The sequence below is a fragment of the Trachypithecus francoisi genome, unplaced genomic scaffold, assembly GCF_009764315.1.
Source record: "Trachypithecus francoisi isolate TF-2019V2 unplaced genomic scaffold, Tfra_2.0 Lachesis_group4, whole genome shotgun sequence".
NCBI lineage: Eukaryota > Metazoa > Chordata > Mammalia > Primates > Cercopithecidae > Trachypithecus > Trachypithecus francoisi.
The window spans coordinates 117,787,711-117,803,036 of NW_022681469.1; the positions used below are offsets into that span (position 1 = coordinate 117,787,711).

The following is a 15,326-nucleotide window of genomic DNA, read 5'->3' on the forward strand; positions in this document are numbered from 1 at the left end:
GAGGAAGGTCTCTTTGGGTCCCTGTTTTAGCCTCAAGCTCAGAGGCAGGGGGATAGACACATTGGCTCCTGGATGCCAGCTCTTCTCTCTGGGGTCCCAAGGAGCAGTCTGAGCCTTTCTCCTTCCTTGGAGGAAGATCCCCAGCCCCACTGCCCTCCTGAATCTCCCGGGGTGCCCACATGCACAGAGGCCTAGTCTCACCACCTGCCATCCGGGCACCAAGGGTTTTATTCGAGTCCAATTTTTATCCGCACTGCGGAGAAAGAGGGAGGGGGGACACAGAGAAAGCGGGGAACCCGGACCAGACCCCAGACCCCTCCCCCGACTGGAGCCCGGGGCATCTGCCTGGTTGGGCCAAGGAAGACTTTGTGAGATCCCTGAGGGCCCCAGGAGGAGGGGGCTGGGAGCAGCAGAAGAGGACTGGGGGCCATCACTTCCCCATGGATGCCCCAGGCCAGGGCCCTCAGTCTCTTTCCTCCCCTCCCTTCTGAGGGCTGCAGCCTCCATCTCTGCAGAGGCTCGTCTGGCCACGGCCCCAGTAGACCCCCAAGGTACTCCCTCAGCAGGTCCAAAGCACATGTTATCCTATGCCTGTGACCCTGGGCTGCCATCCAGTCCACATCCCAGACCACAGGCCCATGCTGCCCTCCTCTTGGGTGGGGCTGGGGGCACTACTGACCTGTCACCGGCTCCCTTCCTGGGGATCTGTCTCTACTCCCCGGGGGCTGCTCAGTCAGTGGACAACTTAGATTTTCTCTTTCCTACAGATTCCACCCCCCATCTACCCCTTTCCTCTCCCACCTCTTGACCGAACGCCTTTTGACCTCAGGGTCAAATGTACCTGAGGTCTGTATCCCCCCACCTCTTGTCATGCAGAAGTCCTGGCTGGTAGGACCTCAGCCCGGGGCACGGGGTGAGGACAGCCTGGCCTGGAGAGGTCGGACCAAGAGTGAGGCGCCAGCTCTCCAAGGTTGGGATTTTGGGGGCCACCGGTCTGGGCACTCCTGGGTCAGTGGAGGAGCTTGGGGGAGGCTGTGGGGCCAGCCACCAGCCCTCAGCCAGGGTCCTCTTGCAAGCAGCTCAAAAGGACACAGCTCCCCAGCTTGGATGGGGGTGCACCAAGGGTTAGGCTGTTCTTCTTTCTGTCTAGCTCTGATCCCGCGTGCCGTACCACCTCCTCATCTGCCCAGTGATAAGAGAGGAGTGGAGGGAGCTGTGCAGTGGGGAAGAGGAGCTCCCAGGGCTGGCACCTTGCAAGGTGTCCCTGGCTTGCACTGAGCTAAGGTGAAGTGACAGAGCAGATCGTAGACTCTGGTACCATCCACCAGCAGCAGTCCCCAGCCTGGTGAGTTGGCATCAGCAGGAAGGGGGATGGGGAGATCCCTGTGTTCGTAACGGCTCTTTGTTCCCCGGGCACAGTAGGTGGACACGAGGTGGGAGAGGACACCCATAGAAGCAGCACATCTGGCTTCTCCTTGTCCACCGGGTGCCCACCCTCAAAGTCTTCCCTGGTCCCATCTGCCCATGCACTGGCCCTGAGACCTCTTTGTAGCCTTGGGGGCAAGGAGGTACAGCCCCCTCCCCGCCGGGGTCCTGGGACCCGCCCCTTGCCTCTCCCAGTGCCAGGGGGGCACCAAGCTGAGTCTGTCTGGGCTCAGAAGCCCCCGCTCTCAGAGCTGCTCCGGCTGTGGTAGCTGGGACTGGGGGTCCTCGAGGGGCTGCGTGTCCGGCTGCGGGTCCCGTGACTGCGACTGCGGTAGCTCTCATGGCTGTGGCCAGGGCTGGGGCTGCGGCTGGGGCTCCGGGTGGAGTAGTCGCTGCTCAAGCAGCTGGAGGAGGAAGAGGGGCTGGGCCGGTAGTACGGAATAGGACGCTTGCGGGCGCTGCCGGGAAGGAAAAGCTGATTACAGGCCATCCCAGACCCTGAGAACCATCCCGGCAGCGGCCAGGGCTTCCTGCCTCAGTTTCCCCTGAGCCCTGGCCTTAGCGACACCTGCCTCCTCCAAAAGGAATCTGACGGTCAGTGGTTACTTGCAAATTCCATGTTGATCATTTTGCTTTTCTTCACCTATCTGCAGGGAAAGGAGCCCATGTCTCTGCCTGATCCAAACACCTGCTAATAAATCCTTGTTGAGGCTGGGCACGGTGGCTCACGCCTGTAATCCCAGCACTTTGGGAGGCTGAGGCAGGCAGATCACTTGCAGTCAGAAGTTTGACACCAGCCTGGCCAACATAGTGATGCCTTGTCTCTACTAAAAATACAAACATTTGCTGGGCATGGTGGCACGCACCTTTAATCCCAGCTACTCAGGAGGCTGAAGTGGGAGGATGGCTTGAACCCCAGAGGCAGAGGCTGCAGTGAGTGGAGATTGCGCCACTGTACTCCAGCCTAGATGACAGAGCGAGACTCTGTCTCAAAAAAAAAAAAAAAACTTGTTGAATGAATGAAACTTGCAAATATGGATGGCTCCCATCACCCAAGCAGGTGTGGAAGTGTCTGTGACTACATCCCAGCCCTGCCTCTCTGTTTCTGTCCCCTCTGCAATCAAGGAGTTTATTGCTTTCAGGTCACTCAAAAGGAACAAGGAGGAGAGTCCTGGCCGCTGCTCCCCACACGCACAGTCCGGTTCAGTCCCACCGGCCCCACTCCTCACTCAGCTACCTCCCGCTGGCCCGGAGTTAGTTGGAAGCCAGGAGGCTATGACCCAGAGAAGAGAAAAGAGAGGTTAAGGGGCAACACCGCCCCATCGCAGGGTTAATTCTGAGGAAGAAAACAGGTATACGTTAGTGGAGGAGGAGGCAGCCTGGGAGAGGGGCTGAGTGGGTCCCAGGTGGAAGGTGTGAGGGCCTGGCATACAGGCAGGGTGTGTGACCTGTTTGGGGGCGTCCCCAGCCTGGTGAATTGGCATCAGAAGGAGGGGGGGCAGGAAGATCCCTGGGTTTGAAATGACTTTGTTCCTTGGACATGGTGGCTGGACAGGAGGTGTGAGAGGACATCCGTTAGAAGTAGCACAATCTGGTCGGGCACGGGGTCTCACGCCTGTAATCCCAGCACTTTGGGAGGCCAAGGCGGGGTGGATCACCTGAGGTCAGGAGTTTGAGACCAGCCTGACTAACATGGTGAAACCCCGTCTCTACTAAAAAAAAAAAAAATTAGCTGGGCATGGTGGTAGGTGCCTGTAATCCAAGCTACTTGGGAGGCTGAGGCAGGAGAATCACTTAAACCCGGGAGGTGGAGGTTGCCGTGAGCCGAGATCACATCATTGCACTCCAGCCTGGGTGACAAGAACCAAGCTCAGTCTCAAAAAAAAAAAAAAGAAAAAAAGCACAATCTGGCTTCTCCTTCAAGGTGGTCTGGCTTTGAGCTCTAGGGCAATGCCCCCCGCGCTTCTTGGTTACCTGGATCACCAAGGATTAGGAGGGACTAGTTTGAGAATCATACCCTGTTAGAACTGAAAAGTTGCTCATGAAACCCTGGTTATTGTACAGGTGACAACCGAGGCCCAGAGAGGCACACCAATCTCCCAAGGCTGCCCAGCAAGGCAGTGTTGGGCTCAGAACTTTTTGCTTGTGTCTCCCCCACCCCCTGCCAGTGTAATCTAGGTCTTCAGGGTGATTTCCACAAAGGCAATCCATAATGTCACCTGGAGACCCAGGCCCAGACACTTCCAGTCCTAGCAGAGAAACTGATCATGGCTTCACCAGCCACACCCTGGGCACAGCTCCACAGCTGTGTAGGGCAAAGGAGTGTGGCTGGCTCCTCTGACAGCTGCCCCAGAGACCAGACTGCTGTGCCCCCTCCTCCAAATCCCCCAGGTTAGTGAGAAAGAGAGAGGCAGACAGACGGACAGCTGACCAGGGCCAGACCAGCTCACTTGGGTATCTCCCAGGCAGCCTGTGCAGAGGGGTCCGCCTGGCCCCCAGGCTGACCACAGGCCACTCAGCAGGCTGGACCTTGAGATGAAGGAGAAAAGGAGACATCATTGTCCGGAGATGGATGTAGGGAGGGCAGGAGGGGCTCCGGAGGGATGTTGGGACTCTTGCAGAGCTAAATTCCATGCCGGCTGCTGCTCACCCAGACCAAAGTACAGAGCCGTCTCCCCTTCATGGGCCCTCAGGCCCCCACCGGGACCCTTCCCTCTGAGGCCTCTTCCACCTGTCTCTCTGATCGCCCCCAGCACCTCCAGTTCTAGCCCCCTCCTCCCCTGGCCCCCTACCCTGGCAGAACCCACTCATTGTCCTTTAGCCCCTCCACCCCCCTCCCTGTGCCAGGATCAGTGGATCCTCGGAGAAGGTCCCCGGGCCGAGGTTTCTGTCCCTGATCGGGGTCAGCGGCCCCAGCCCTGAGCCCCCGGTCCCCCAAGACCCTCCATACCTGGTGATGCGCCGCGGCTCCATGAAGCTCGGCGAGTCCCGGCGCCGCTTGCGGATAGGCGAGTAGCTGCGGGAGCGGCGCCGGGCGCGGGCGGCCTCGGCCTCGGAGTGCCTTGCGCGGCCCTCGCTGTCCTTGTCCCTGCGGGGCCGGCCGGAGGTAAATGAGCGACGCAGTCCGGCCGCTCCACCCCGCTGCCCGCCCCGTCGGCCCTGTCCGGGCGGACACTCACCGGCTGAGGGGCTTCTTGGGCGACGGCGAGCGGCTGGGGCTGCGGGGCCGCTTCTCCGCGGAGCGCGAGCGCGATTTGGAGGGCGAGCGGCTGGAGCTCCAGGAGCGGGGGTGCGGACCGGGGCTGCGCGACGAGCTCTTCCCTTCCGGGCCGCCGCGCCGGCCGTGCGCGGCCGGGGACGGAGAGGTGCTGGCGGGCCGCGCGCGCGGGGGCCGCTCCTTGGCCCTGGAGGAGGAAGACGGCGCGGGAGAGGGTTCAGCGACCCGGGAAGGGGGCTGGGGGCGGGGAGGGTTCCCTGGGGCGGGGCTTAGGCAGACGGGCGGGGTCCGTGTAGTTTGTGTTCAGTTTGTGCGGAGTGCGCTGTGAACGCGGAGCCTAGTGAGGGGCAGGGGTCAGTTCAGGGGGAGCCCCGTGAGGGGGGCGTGTTGGGGGAGATCAGTAGAGGAGATTGGTCTGCGGGATGGTGGGGAGAGTGATCAGTAAGAGGGGAGCCTCATGGGAGGAGAGGGGGTTCCCGGGGGCAGTGATCAGTAAGGGGAGAGGGATCTGTTGTGGGGAAAGGGTCAGGATAACCGGGGGTAGCTCAGGGTGGGGGAGGGAGCTCCATGGGGGCTTGACATCAGTGGAGGGGGACTGGGATCAGTGTGGGGAGGTAAACTCCCTGGAGTTTGGAGGTCAGTGGAGGGGGTGTAACTCCCTAGGGAGAGTTGGGATTCCCCCCTGTGAGAGGGGAGTTGGGATTAGTGTGAGGAGGAAATCCATGGGAGGATCCATGGGGTCCATAGGGATTTGGGGTCCATGGAGAGGGAGGGGAGCTCCGTGGGGGTTTGGGATCCGTGGGGGGTTGGGATCCGTGGGGCGTAGATCACTGCGGAGGGTGGGCTCCTTGAGGGGTAGCTCATGGGGAGGTGGAATCCGTGGGGGTAGCTCCGTGGAGGGGGTTGGGATCCGTGGGGGGGAGTTGGGATCCGTGGTGGGTAGCTCAGTGCGGGCAGGGATCCTGTGGGCGGGTATCCGCTAGTGGAGGGGAGCCCTGTGCGGGATGGGGGCGGGAGTCCAGCTCGGGTTCCGAGCACGCTCACCGTTTCCCGTGTCCGCCGTGGCCTCGCTCAGAGCCGGGCTCGGGCCCGGGGCCGGGGGCGCCGCCGCCGCTGCCGGAGTCGCTGCTGGAGCGGGCCCTGCTGAGCGAGCGCGACGAGCCCCGAGGGAGCGCGGGCCGGGCGCGCCGGCGACCCCTGCGGCGGGGCGCGGACGCCGAGGACCGCGAGTGCCGCCGCCTCCGCCTCCGCCGCCGCCGCCGCCTGCCCGCCCCGCCCGCCGCGCGGCCTCCGCGACCTTGGGACGACGGCGCCGAGCGCGGGCTCGGGCTCTCCTTCCCCCGCGCGGGCGGCGTGGGTGCGGCGGCCGCCGCCTTGTCACGGGCCCTGGGCGAGGGCGAGTTGGGCTTCTGACGGGGAGAGAGACAGAGAGGGCACGGAGAGGGGAGAGGGAGACGAGAGAGACAGAGAGAGAGGAGAGAGGAGACAGAGAGACAGGAGAGAGAGGGAGAGAGAGAGAGGAGAGAGAGAGAAAGAGAGAGAGAGAGACAGAAAGGAAAGAGGAGGGAGAGACAGAGACAGAGAGAGGAGACAAGGAGACAGAGAGAAGAGAGCGAGAGACAGAGAAAGAGACGGAGAGAGAGGATAGAGAGAGACAGGAGACAGGGAAAGAGAGAGAGAGACAGGAGAGAGGGGGAGAGAGAGAGAAGAAAGAAAGAAGGAGAGGGAAGAGGCAAAGAGAAAGACGGAGAGAGAAAAAGCGGGAGAGAGAGTGAGAGGGACAGAGATGAGAGAGGGCGAAAGAGCGAGGGAGAGAGATGAGAGCGAGAGAGCGAGACAGGAGAGAGGAAGGAGAAGGAAAAAGGGGGAAGAGAGAAGGGGACAGACAGTGAGAAGAAGAGACAGAGGAGAGACGGGGCGGGGGGGAGACAGGAGAGAGAGAGAGAGAGAGCGAACGAGAACGAGAGAGAGAAAAGAGAGAAGGATGGAAGCCAGGGAGAAACAGAAAAAATCCAGAGAGGCAGGGGACAAGAGTGGAGGCAGAGAGAGGACAGAGCAAGAGGAGCAAGAGGTTGGGGTGAGAGAGCGGGCGGGTAGGGTGGGGGGAGAGAAGGAGAGAGGGCTTTCACCGGGCCCGGGCCGGGGGCTGCCAGTCCCGGAGCATCGCACACACGGTTCCCCGCGCCTGCCCTGCCTCTGCCTCTCCTGGGTGTCCACCTTCTGGCCTCAACAGTGCAGCTCATGCAGGGTTCTTGGCATGCAAAACACAAGAGGGACGGAGCGGTGGGGGGCGGGGGCCAAAGGGGGAGGGTCTCCAGGACAGGCGTCGGGGCTGGCATTGCCCCCCGATGGGACGGGACGGACGATTCCCGGCAGAGAGAAGAGAGAGCGGCACGGGAACGGGGCCAGGGCCAGCCCACCAGGCCGGGCCCCCAGCGCTTGGGGGTGGGCGAGGGGATGGAGGGGGGGCGTCACACGGCACACAGATGGGGGAGGGGGCGAGGGGGACAACTGAACTCAAAACTGAACCGAAGAAAGGAAGGAAAAACAGAAATAAAAAAACAAAATCCACAAATGTCATTAGATACCAAAAATCAAAAACAATATCTGATCCTGGGGAATCTGACATTTTTCTGTTAATAATTTTTTTGTTTTCCGGCCCTGCAGAGAGCTTTGGAGCTGTCAGTAGCACCCGACTGTCTTTCTGTTTCTCTCTTTTCTTTTTCTTTTTCTTTCTTTTTTTTTTAAGTTCTGATTTTTAAGTCCCTCTTGGTTAACGTCCACTTACCAATAAAGTGGCACTTCCTCCTTTAGTAGGTAAGGTGTGTAAGAGAAGGGAAAAGTGTGGTAGTATAAGTTCATCATTAGATTCACAAAAATGCAAGAGAGAGATAGAGAGAGAGAGAGAAACGCAACCACCCCATTCTAGGCCTGAGAGGAGGCCACGCCACCTCTGGAGGAAGGGCTGGCAGCGCCCGGCTCCTGAGTGGGCATCTCTTAGGTGACCGCTGGATAGAGATGGCAAATGTTTTTCCAAAAGTGGAGTTAGGACACAAGGATTGGAACACAGAAAACCAGGAAGGTCACCTGGCACCATCAAAAGGGCCCTGGCTGGGATTCAGGAGTCTGACAGCCTGCCTCTATCTCACCGAACGATCCTGGCCACGTCACTTCCCCAGTCTGGGCCTCAGTTTCCCCATCCACAAAATGAGAGGGTTGGCTTTTGCTTCCTGATGTCCCTTCCAGGATTCTCTGCATGCCCCCTGCCCGTCCTTCCCGTCTCCCTCCCTACACAGAGCTGATCCCTCCTCCTATCCTTGGCCCTCCATCTAGTAACAGTTGACTGTCCTTGTCTGTTTATAGGTCTGCTCTTCTCCGAAAATCCTCCGATCACCACTCCCAACTTGACTTTGAGCACTTCCAGGGCAGATGTGGTATCTGATTCACCTCTGTAACCTCACTTTTTATCACAGAACTTGGCGCCTAGTAAAGCCTTGATTCTGTTTGCTAAGGAAGGAAGAGAGTCCTAGAAGCCAGGTGGTGCCTGGACCAAGCTCTTTTGGCAGGCTGTTTCTTTTTTCTTTTTGAGAAGGCGTCTCACTGTCTCCCAGACTGGAGTGCACTAGCGTGATCTTGGCTCACTGCAACCTCTGCCTTCTGGGTTCAAGCAATTCTCCTTCCTCAGCCTCCCAAGTAGCTGGAACTACAGGTGTCTGTCACCATGTCTGGCTAATTTTTGTATTTTTAGTAGAGATGGGGTTTCACCGTGTTGGCCAGGCTGGTCTCGAACTCCTGACCTCAAGTGATCCTCCCCCTAGCCTCAGCCTCCCAAAGTGTTGGGATTATAGACGTGAGCCACTGAGACCAGCCATTGTCAGGCTGTTTGGATGAGAAGACAAAAGCTGCTGCCACCTTTTAGGGCACCTTGCTGCCAGGGACTGGAAGAAGCACAGTTTCCTTGGCATGGCACTGGGTGTTTCCTGCAGAGGGCAAGGTGGTGCCCAGGCCTTTCCCTGCAGGGCTGGAGTTGAGCTGAACATGGAGGTAGAACCAGGAGGTCAACCTCATGGGTGGAAAGGCACAGATGGCTCCTGATTGGTGCCTACAGCAGCCAATGAACACTAGCCATAGCTGCCCAAAGTCAATCAGGCCATGAAGACCTGTCCTGGGAGAGCTTAATGTCTCCATTTGGGGCAGAGGCAGGCATAAGTGGGCACAATGGATGTTACCTGGTATTGGAGTGCCCCTTTGAGCACCCCTGACTCTCCTGATCACAAGCTCACCCCTCACCCTAGGCTAGGAGAATTGGAGGCTGGATTGGACCCTCTTTTTTTTTTTTTTTTTGAGACAGAGTCTCACTCTGTTGCCTAGGCTGGAGTGCAGTGGCATGATCTTGGCTCACTGCAACCTCCGCTTCCCGGGTTCAAGCAATTCTCCTGCTTCAGCCTCCCAAGTAGCTGGGATTACAGGTGCATGCCACCACGCCTGGCTAATTTTTGTATTTTTAGTAGAGACAGGGTTTCACCATGTTGGCCAGGCTGGTGTTGAACCCCTGACCTCAGGTGATCCACCTGCCTCGGCCTTCCAAAGTGCTGGGATTACAGGTGTGAGCCATCACGCCTGGCCTTGGGTTGACCCCTCTGAGATGGCAGTTCTATTCCCAACAGGAGACCCTCAGTCCCCTGACACATACTCCCACCATTCCAGAAGGCAGCCAGGCAGCCAGTGCCCCAGCACTTTCAAGCGCCCCCAGCTCTTTCTTTTCCCTCAATAGGAGGCAAATGAGAAAGTTTCTGGGATTGTCATATTTGCGGTTTCTGTCCTATACCCTGGGTCATCAAAGAGTGCAAAGTGAACACATATGAGATGGGGGAAGCTTGGGAGCCAATTCACAGTAGCCCACAACTCAAGGTGACACTGGTCTCCTTTAAGAAATCTTTGCTTGCTACTTTGGTTATGGGAGGTAGCGTGGCAGGGCTTAGGAATCAGCCTGGCTGTGAACCCTCACTCCAACTCTGAATTTGGATCTGAGACAGCTACTTCCTTCCTTTCTTCTTTCTCTTTCTTTCTTTTTCCTTCCTTCCTTCCTTCCCTTCCCTCCTTCCTTCCTTCCTTCCGTCCTTCCTTCCTTCCTTCCTTTTTGTTGTCTATTTGTTTGTTTTGAGACGGAGTCTCACTCTGTTGCCCAGGCTGGAGTGCAATGGCGCAGTCTTGGCTCACTGTAACCTCCACCTCCCAGGTTCAAGTGATTCTCCTGCCTCAGCCTCCTGAGTAACTGAGGGATTACAGGCGTGAGCCACCACGTCAGGCTAATTTTTTTGTATTTTTAGTAGAGATGGGGTTTCACCGTGTTGGCCAGGCTGGTCTTGAATTCCTGGCCTCAAGCAATCCACCTGCCTCGGCCTCCTGAAGTGCTGGAATTACAGGTGTAAGCCACCACGCCTGGCCTAAGCCAGCTGCTTCGGACTCAAAGAAAGGAGCTAACAGTAGGTGAGGAATACCACGGGCCATGATGGGTCCTTCCCACAGATGCTGCAGAGCCCTCCTGACTTCCCACTACCTTATGCTGAGAGTGGGGTGGGAGTGTTAGGAGCCAAAAGGGTCTAGGTTGGGTGGCTGTTCACCCCCATCATGGTCCTGTCCCCTACCATGAAGGTCCAAGCCCCCAGGTCCAATCCCCTGTGCTGATCCGGATACTTCCTGCCTGCTATTTTTGAAGACCAAGTTCTTCCCTACTTCCTTCTCATCTCCTCCAAGTCACGGGCCTGCCATGGCCCAAGATGATAGTCATCGGAAAAGTGGAACATCCTGGAATCGGCCTTGGTAAGAGTTTGCTGTGAGACCTTAAGGAGGTCACCTGACTGTGGGGAGCCTCAGTTTCCCCATTGGTAAAATGGGGATAAGCGGAGTCTTCGCTGGGTCAGCCTATATTGGGGTTGGGAGACTCTTTTCAGAGCACAAGCAACTCATGGTCTCTTCACAGGGTCAGAGCAGTGCAGGAAGGACTGGGGGATCCTATGGGGTGTCCACCAAGCGCCGAGATAGCAGAGGATGGGAGGAAGGCACCTCTCATGTCCTTCTCCACCCATCCCTCTGGAAGTCTTCAGGAAGGGGTCACCATGCGCCTGCCAGAGTCTGAGCCTTGTCCTCAGCTTGGCTGGGTCTCATTCTTCCTGGGAATTGAGGAAGATCCAAGGCCAAGTGCTATGGGATTTCATAGGATGCTCAGAGACCTCCAAACCTCCCCTCCAGGAAGCTGCTCTTTGTGCCTTGGTGCCTCTTGCAGGAATCTCCTCTCCCCACCTCCCACCCACAGCCTGGCTAATGCCTATTGGCATCCGTACCCTCAGCTCCAGGGCGCCTTTTCCAGGCTGCATCACATCCACTCCTTTATGATCCCATAGAACCTGGTTCCTTCCTTTCCATGGGGACTCTGCCAGGCTGTGCTAGCCAGGGGGCTATTGTGGTGAGCAGGAGCTTCCCACTCACATTTCAGCTTTTCCCCTCTCATCACACTCAGTGTTCTTCATCTGTCCTCCATCCTGTGAGGCCCAGGTCGGCCTGCCTCTCTCCTGGCATGGATATCCAAATGGGGCCTGGCACAGAGGAGGTGCTGGGCACATGTCTGCTTGGTGTGTGTGGAAATGAATGAATGAATGAGTGATTGAGTGAATGAGGGATCTCGCCTGCCTCTGAGCCATGTTCCCAGGAGCCCCTCCTCTCCTTTTTACCACTTGCTAGCTGACACTTTTTTTTTTCTTGTGTGTGTATATATATATATATATAATTGTTTGTTTGTTTGTTTTTTGAGATGGGGTCTGGCTCTGCTGCCCAGACTGGAGTGCAATGGTGCAATCATAGCTCACTGTAGCCTCCAACTCCTGAGCTCAAGTGATCCCCCCACCTCAGTCTCCTCAGTAGCTGGGTCTACGGGTACACACCACCATGCCTGGCTATTTATTTTATTTTTTAGTAGAGATGGGGTCTTGCTATGTTGCTCAGGCTGGTCTCAAACTCCTAGCCTCAAGTGATCCTTCCGCCTCGGCCTCCTAAAGCATTGGGATTACAGGCATGAGCCACTGCTCCCAACCTTTGGGTAAGAAATTTCTGAGGGTCAAGTGGAAAAGATGGTGGAAGGGAGTAGTAAGGGGGCAGTGTGCTCACCTGGTCCTGGTACTCTGAAGGACAAGAACAGGTAAACATCTGAGATGCTTTACTCTTGCTTCCTTTGAGGACTTAGACGACCACCCACCTCTAACTCAGCGTTTGAGATCCCAGCTTGTGGGTCCCTGGTCGTATCAGGAACTCCTCAAGGATGGACCCTCCCCTTCCTCATCGGGCTTCAACAGAGTTTCTCCTGTCAGATCAGCAGGACTTTCCTTCTTTTCTTTCTTTCTTTCTTTTTCTTTTTGAGGGAACAGGGACTGAGTCTTGCTCTGTTGGCCAGGCTGGAGTGCAGTGGTGCAATCATGGTTCACTGCAGCCTCAAACTCCTGGGCTCAAGCGATCCCCCTGCCTTAGCCTCCTGAGTAGCTGAGACTACAGGTGGTATCACCTCACCTAGCTTGCCCTTTCTCCCTTTTTAAAGAGTCACTTGTTGGCCGGGCACGGTGGCTCACGCCTGTAATCCCAGCACTTTGGGAGGCTGAGGTGGGCAGATCACAAGGTCAGGAGATCGAAACCATCCTGGCTAACACGGTGAAACCCCGTCTCTACTAAAAATACAAAAAATTAACCGGGTGTGTTGGCGAGCGCCTGTAGTCTCAGCTACTCAGGAGGCTGAGGCAGGAGAATGGCGTGAACCCAGGAGGCGGAGCTTGCAGTGAGCCAAGATCGTGCCACTGCACCACCGCCTGGGCGACAAAGCGAGACTCTGTCTCACAATAAATAAATAATTAATTAAAAAAACAAAGAGCCACTTGCTGTCTCCCCTCCTGGCACCACCCAGTGTTGAGAAGGATGTTCTGAGTGGGTGAACTCCCTGACACCTGCCCCCGGGATAAACATGGGGTGGGGTAGGGACGAGTGGCTGGGCCTTCTCTTTTCAAAGCTGAAGATGGAAGTCGTGGAGGCCTCATAATGGTTGGAATGCTGAATGCCTTTTTTTTTTTTTTTTTTTTTGAGACGGAATCTCATTCTGTCGCCCATGCTGGAGTGCAGAGGCACGATCTAGGCTCACTGCAGCCTCCGCCTTCTGGGTTCAAGCGATTCTCCTGCCTCAGCCTCTCAAGTAGCTGGGATTACAGACGTGCACCACCATGCCCAGCTAATTTTTGTATTTTTAGTAGAGACAGGGTTTTGCCATGTTGGCCAGGCTGATCTCGAATTCCAGACCGCAAGTGATCTGCCCACCTTGGCCTCCCAAAGTGCTGGGATTACAGGCGTGAGTCACCACACCTGGCCAGAATGCCACCTTTCTCTAGCTGCTCCCAGGTGGGAAAGGAAGCAGTTTAATAGGCAGGGGTGCGGAGGTGGGGTCCCCTAGGGTCCACCTCCAACTCTAGTACCCTCAGTGTGGCTGGATGAGCCCTGGGCTGAGAGTCACAAGTCCCAGGACCTAGTCCTGGTTCTGCTGCAGCATCCTGTGGGCCCCTAGCCCCTGCTGGTTGTTCTTTTGGGATCCTTCTGCTCTGAGGGTCCACATTAAGCTATTCAAATTCAGAAGATGGAAGGATGCTGAGGGTGGAAGGAGCCCCTGTCTAGGTTGGATCATGGACCAGGCAGCAGGCAGGTAAATTACCTGTAAATTACCTCACAGAGACTTTGCTAAGTAGGCCCTCTAGGCTTCAAACCTGCTCCTGGCCAGCTCACTGCCCTACCCACTGCCACCCCAAATGAATCTACTATTGCACCCAATGGATGGAAGCTGGAGGCTCAGTCCTGGTGCCCGTTTCTCCTCCAGAGCCCTGCAGCTCCCACCCCAAAGCTGCGTCCTGCAGCCAGGGAAGGATTCGAGGAAGCCCAGAGTTCCATTTGGCTCAGTAGGCCCCCGAGGGTGGGATGGGGCTTTTCCCTCGTGCCTGACCTTGGCCAGAACTTCCTCCAGGATCTGGAGGCCAAGAGGCCCCGCAATGGCTCCTCTGCCACTGCCTATTGCCCGAAAGGGCCCTGAAGGCCAGCGGGGTGACCGAAGCCCCAGGGGCTGGCAGGGATGAAGGGTGAGGAGGGGCTTCGCAGCTACTCCAGACAACAGAAATCAAATTGGCTTCACTGCAGCATACAGTTCAGGAAAGAAACACAAACTTGGAATGCTAAACCACACAGAAATGCATTCGGACAACAGAATGAGAAAGAAGGCGTGAAGGAGGATTTAGGGATGGAAGTCAGGGATGGAGAGGAAGAAGGAGGGAACAGGGAAGCTGGAGAAGGAGGGGAGATGGGCTAGAAAAGTTGGTCGGGGAAAGTCAAGAAAACCAAACGACAAACCAGGAAACATAGCTTTGTAGCTCATTTGAAGAAAGTGCAAGTTACAAATGAGTAGTCACTAAAATAAAGAAAGAAAAGGGAGGAAGATGAAACCAACCAGGGCAAGATCGAGAGAAAGAGAGAGAAAGAAAACCACATTCAAACCAAGCAAAGTGGCGGGGCTTATCTGGAGATGGGAGCGAGAGCGCACAGCGGAGCTGGGATACCTACCTTCTCAGTGGTCAGGGACAGGAATGCAATAATAAAAAAGAAAAGAAGGTCTCCGCATTGGGAATGCAGAATTGGGGAAAGACAGTGACCCTAAACTGTGCTCCCCCTCTGAGCCAGTAGATGGGTGGCTGATGTGGCTTTTGTCTCATCCCAGGGGTGGGAGAGGGCTCTTGCCCAGCCATTTCTGTTTGCTCTTTTTTTTTTTTTTTCTCCATTTTAAACAATGGGTTCCACTAGCCAAGCTTTCTTTACTGTTCAAACAACAGAAAACCTCCACAGAGCATGCAGGAAGCAGCTGATGGAAGAGAACCACAGGGTGGGCTACAGAGGGTCTGGCAGCATGGGAGAGAGGCCCATGCCGGGGGAGAGAGATGGAGAGGAAGAGAGAAAGGGACAGGAGGCAGACAGACAGAGAGACAGACAGATGAACAGACAAAATCAGACAGAGATAGAAAGGGGAAGAGAGGGAGAAAGAGAAACAGAAAGACAGAAACAATGACAGAAGCAAACAAACAGAGAGGCAGGAAGAGAGAAAGATGCCCCCAGACAGAAGGAGGAGACAAGCGCTGTTTAAACAAGGCCAATTGGAGTGGACAGATGGGTGAAGGGAAAATGTGCATTTAAAAGGGAAGGCAACCGCAGAGCCGATCTGGAGGAGTGATCCTGCCTCAGGTCAATCCCACTCCTTTCCCTCTGGCTTTGGGATCATTTTAGCAAAATTCATCCCTTTTGCCTTTTTCTGTTCCTGGATAAGACAGGTCAGTGGGTGCCTTGGTACCTCTTCTTGGGGGTCACCCGAGGCTGGCCATTACTTGATAAAATTTGGACCAGAGGGAGAAGCCAGAGAGAGCCTGGAGGCCGTCATCCTGAGCCTTCTCTGCCACCCTCAGCTAAGGGTGTCACCTTCCAGGCAGCCCCTGACACTGTGGGTTTTTTTTGGTTTTGGGGTGTTTTTTTTTTTTTTGAGATGGACTCTCACTCTGTCACCCAGGCTGGAGTGCAGTGGTGTGATCTCAGCTCACTGCAACCTCCACCTCCTGGGTTCAAG

General features: G+C 56.4%; 1 protein-coding gene across 3 annotated transcripts in view; it reads right to left on the bottom strand.

Annotated features, from left to right (window-relative positions):
- Positions 1 to 207: 207 nt before the first annotated feature.
- SRRM3 (serine/arginine repetitive matrix 3) overlaps positions 208 to 15,326 on the bottom strand; it is an 86,998-nt gene continuing 71,879 nt past the window's right edge. Inside the window, exons 12-16 of one of the 3 annotated variants that reach the window (XM_033192629.1) lie at positions 5,687 to 6,051; positions 4,605 to 4,829; positions 4,376 to 4,513; positions 3,857 to 3,954; positions 1,692 to 1,883 (exon numbers count right to left, since the gene is read on the bottom strand). In XM_033192629.1, coding sequence (XP_033048520.1) covers positions 1,822 to 1,883; positions 3,857 to 3,954; positions 4,376 to 4,513; positions 4,605 to 4,829; positions 5,687 to 6,051 — 888 coding nt within the window. In that variant the 3' untranslated portion in view covers positions 1,692 to 1,821. Of the gene's footprint in view, positions 1,884 to 3,267; positions 3,955 to 4,375; positions 4,514 to 4,604; positions 4,830 to 5,686; positions 6,052 to 15,326 lie in introns of those variants that run through there. The other 2 variants (XM_033192628.1, XM_033192627.1) reach the window with 2 other exon arrangements.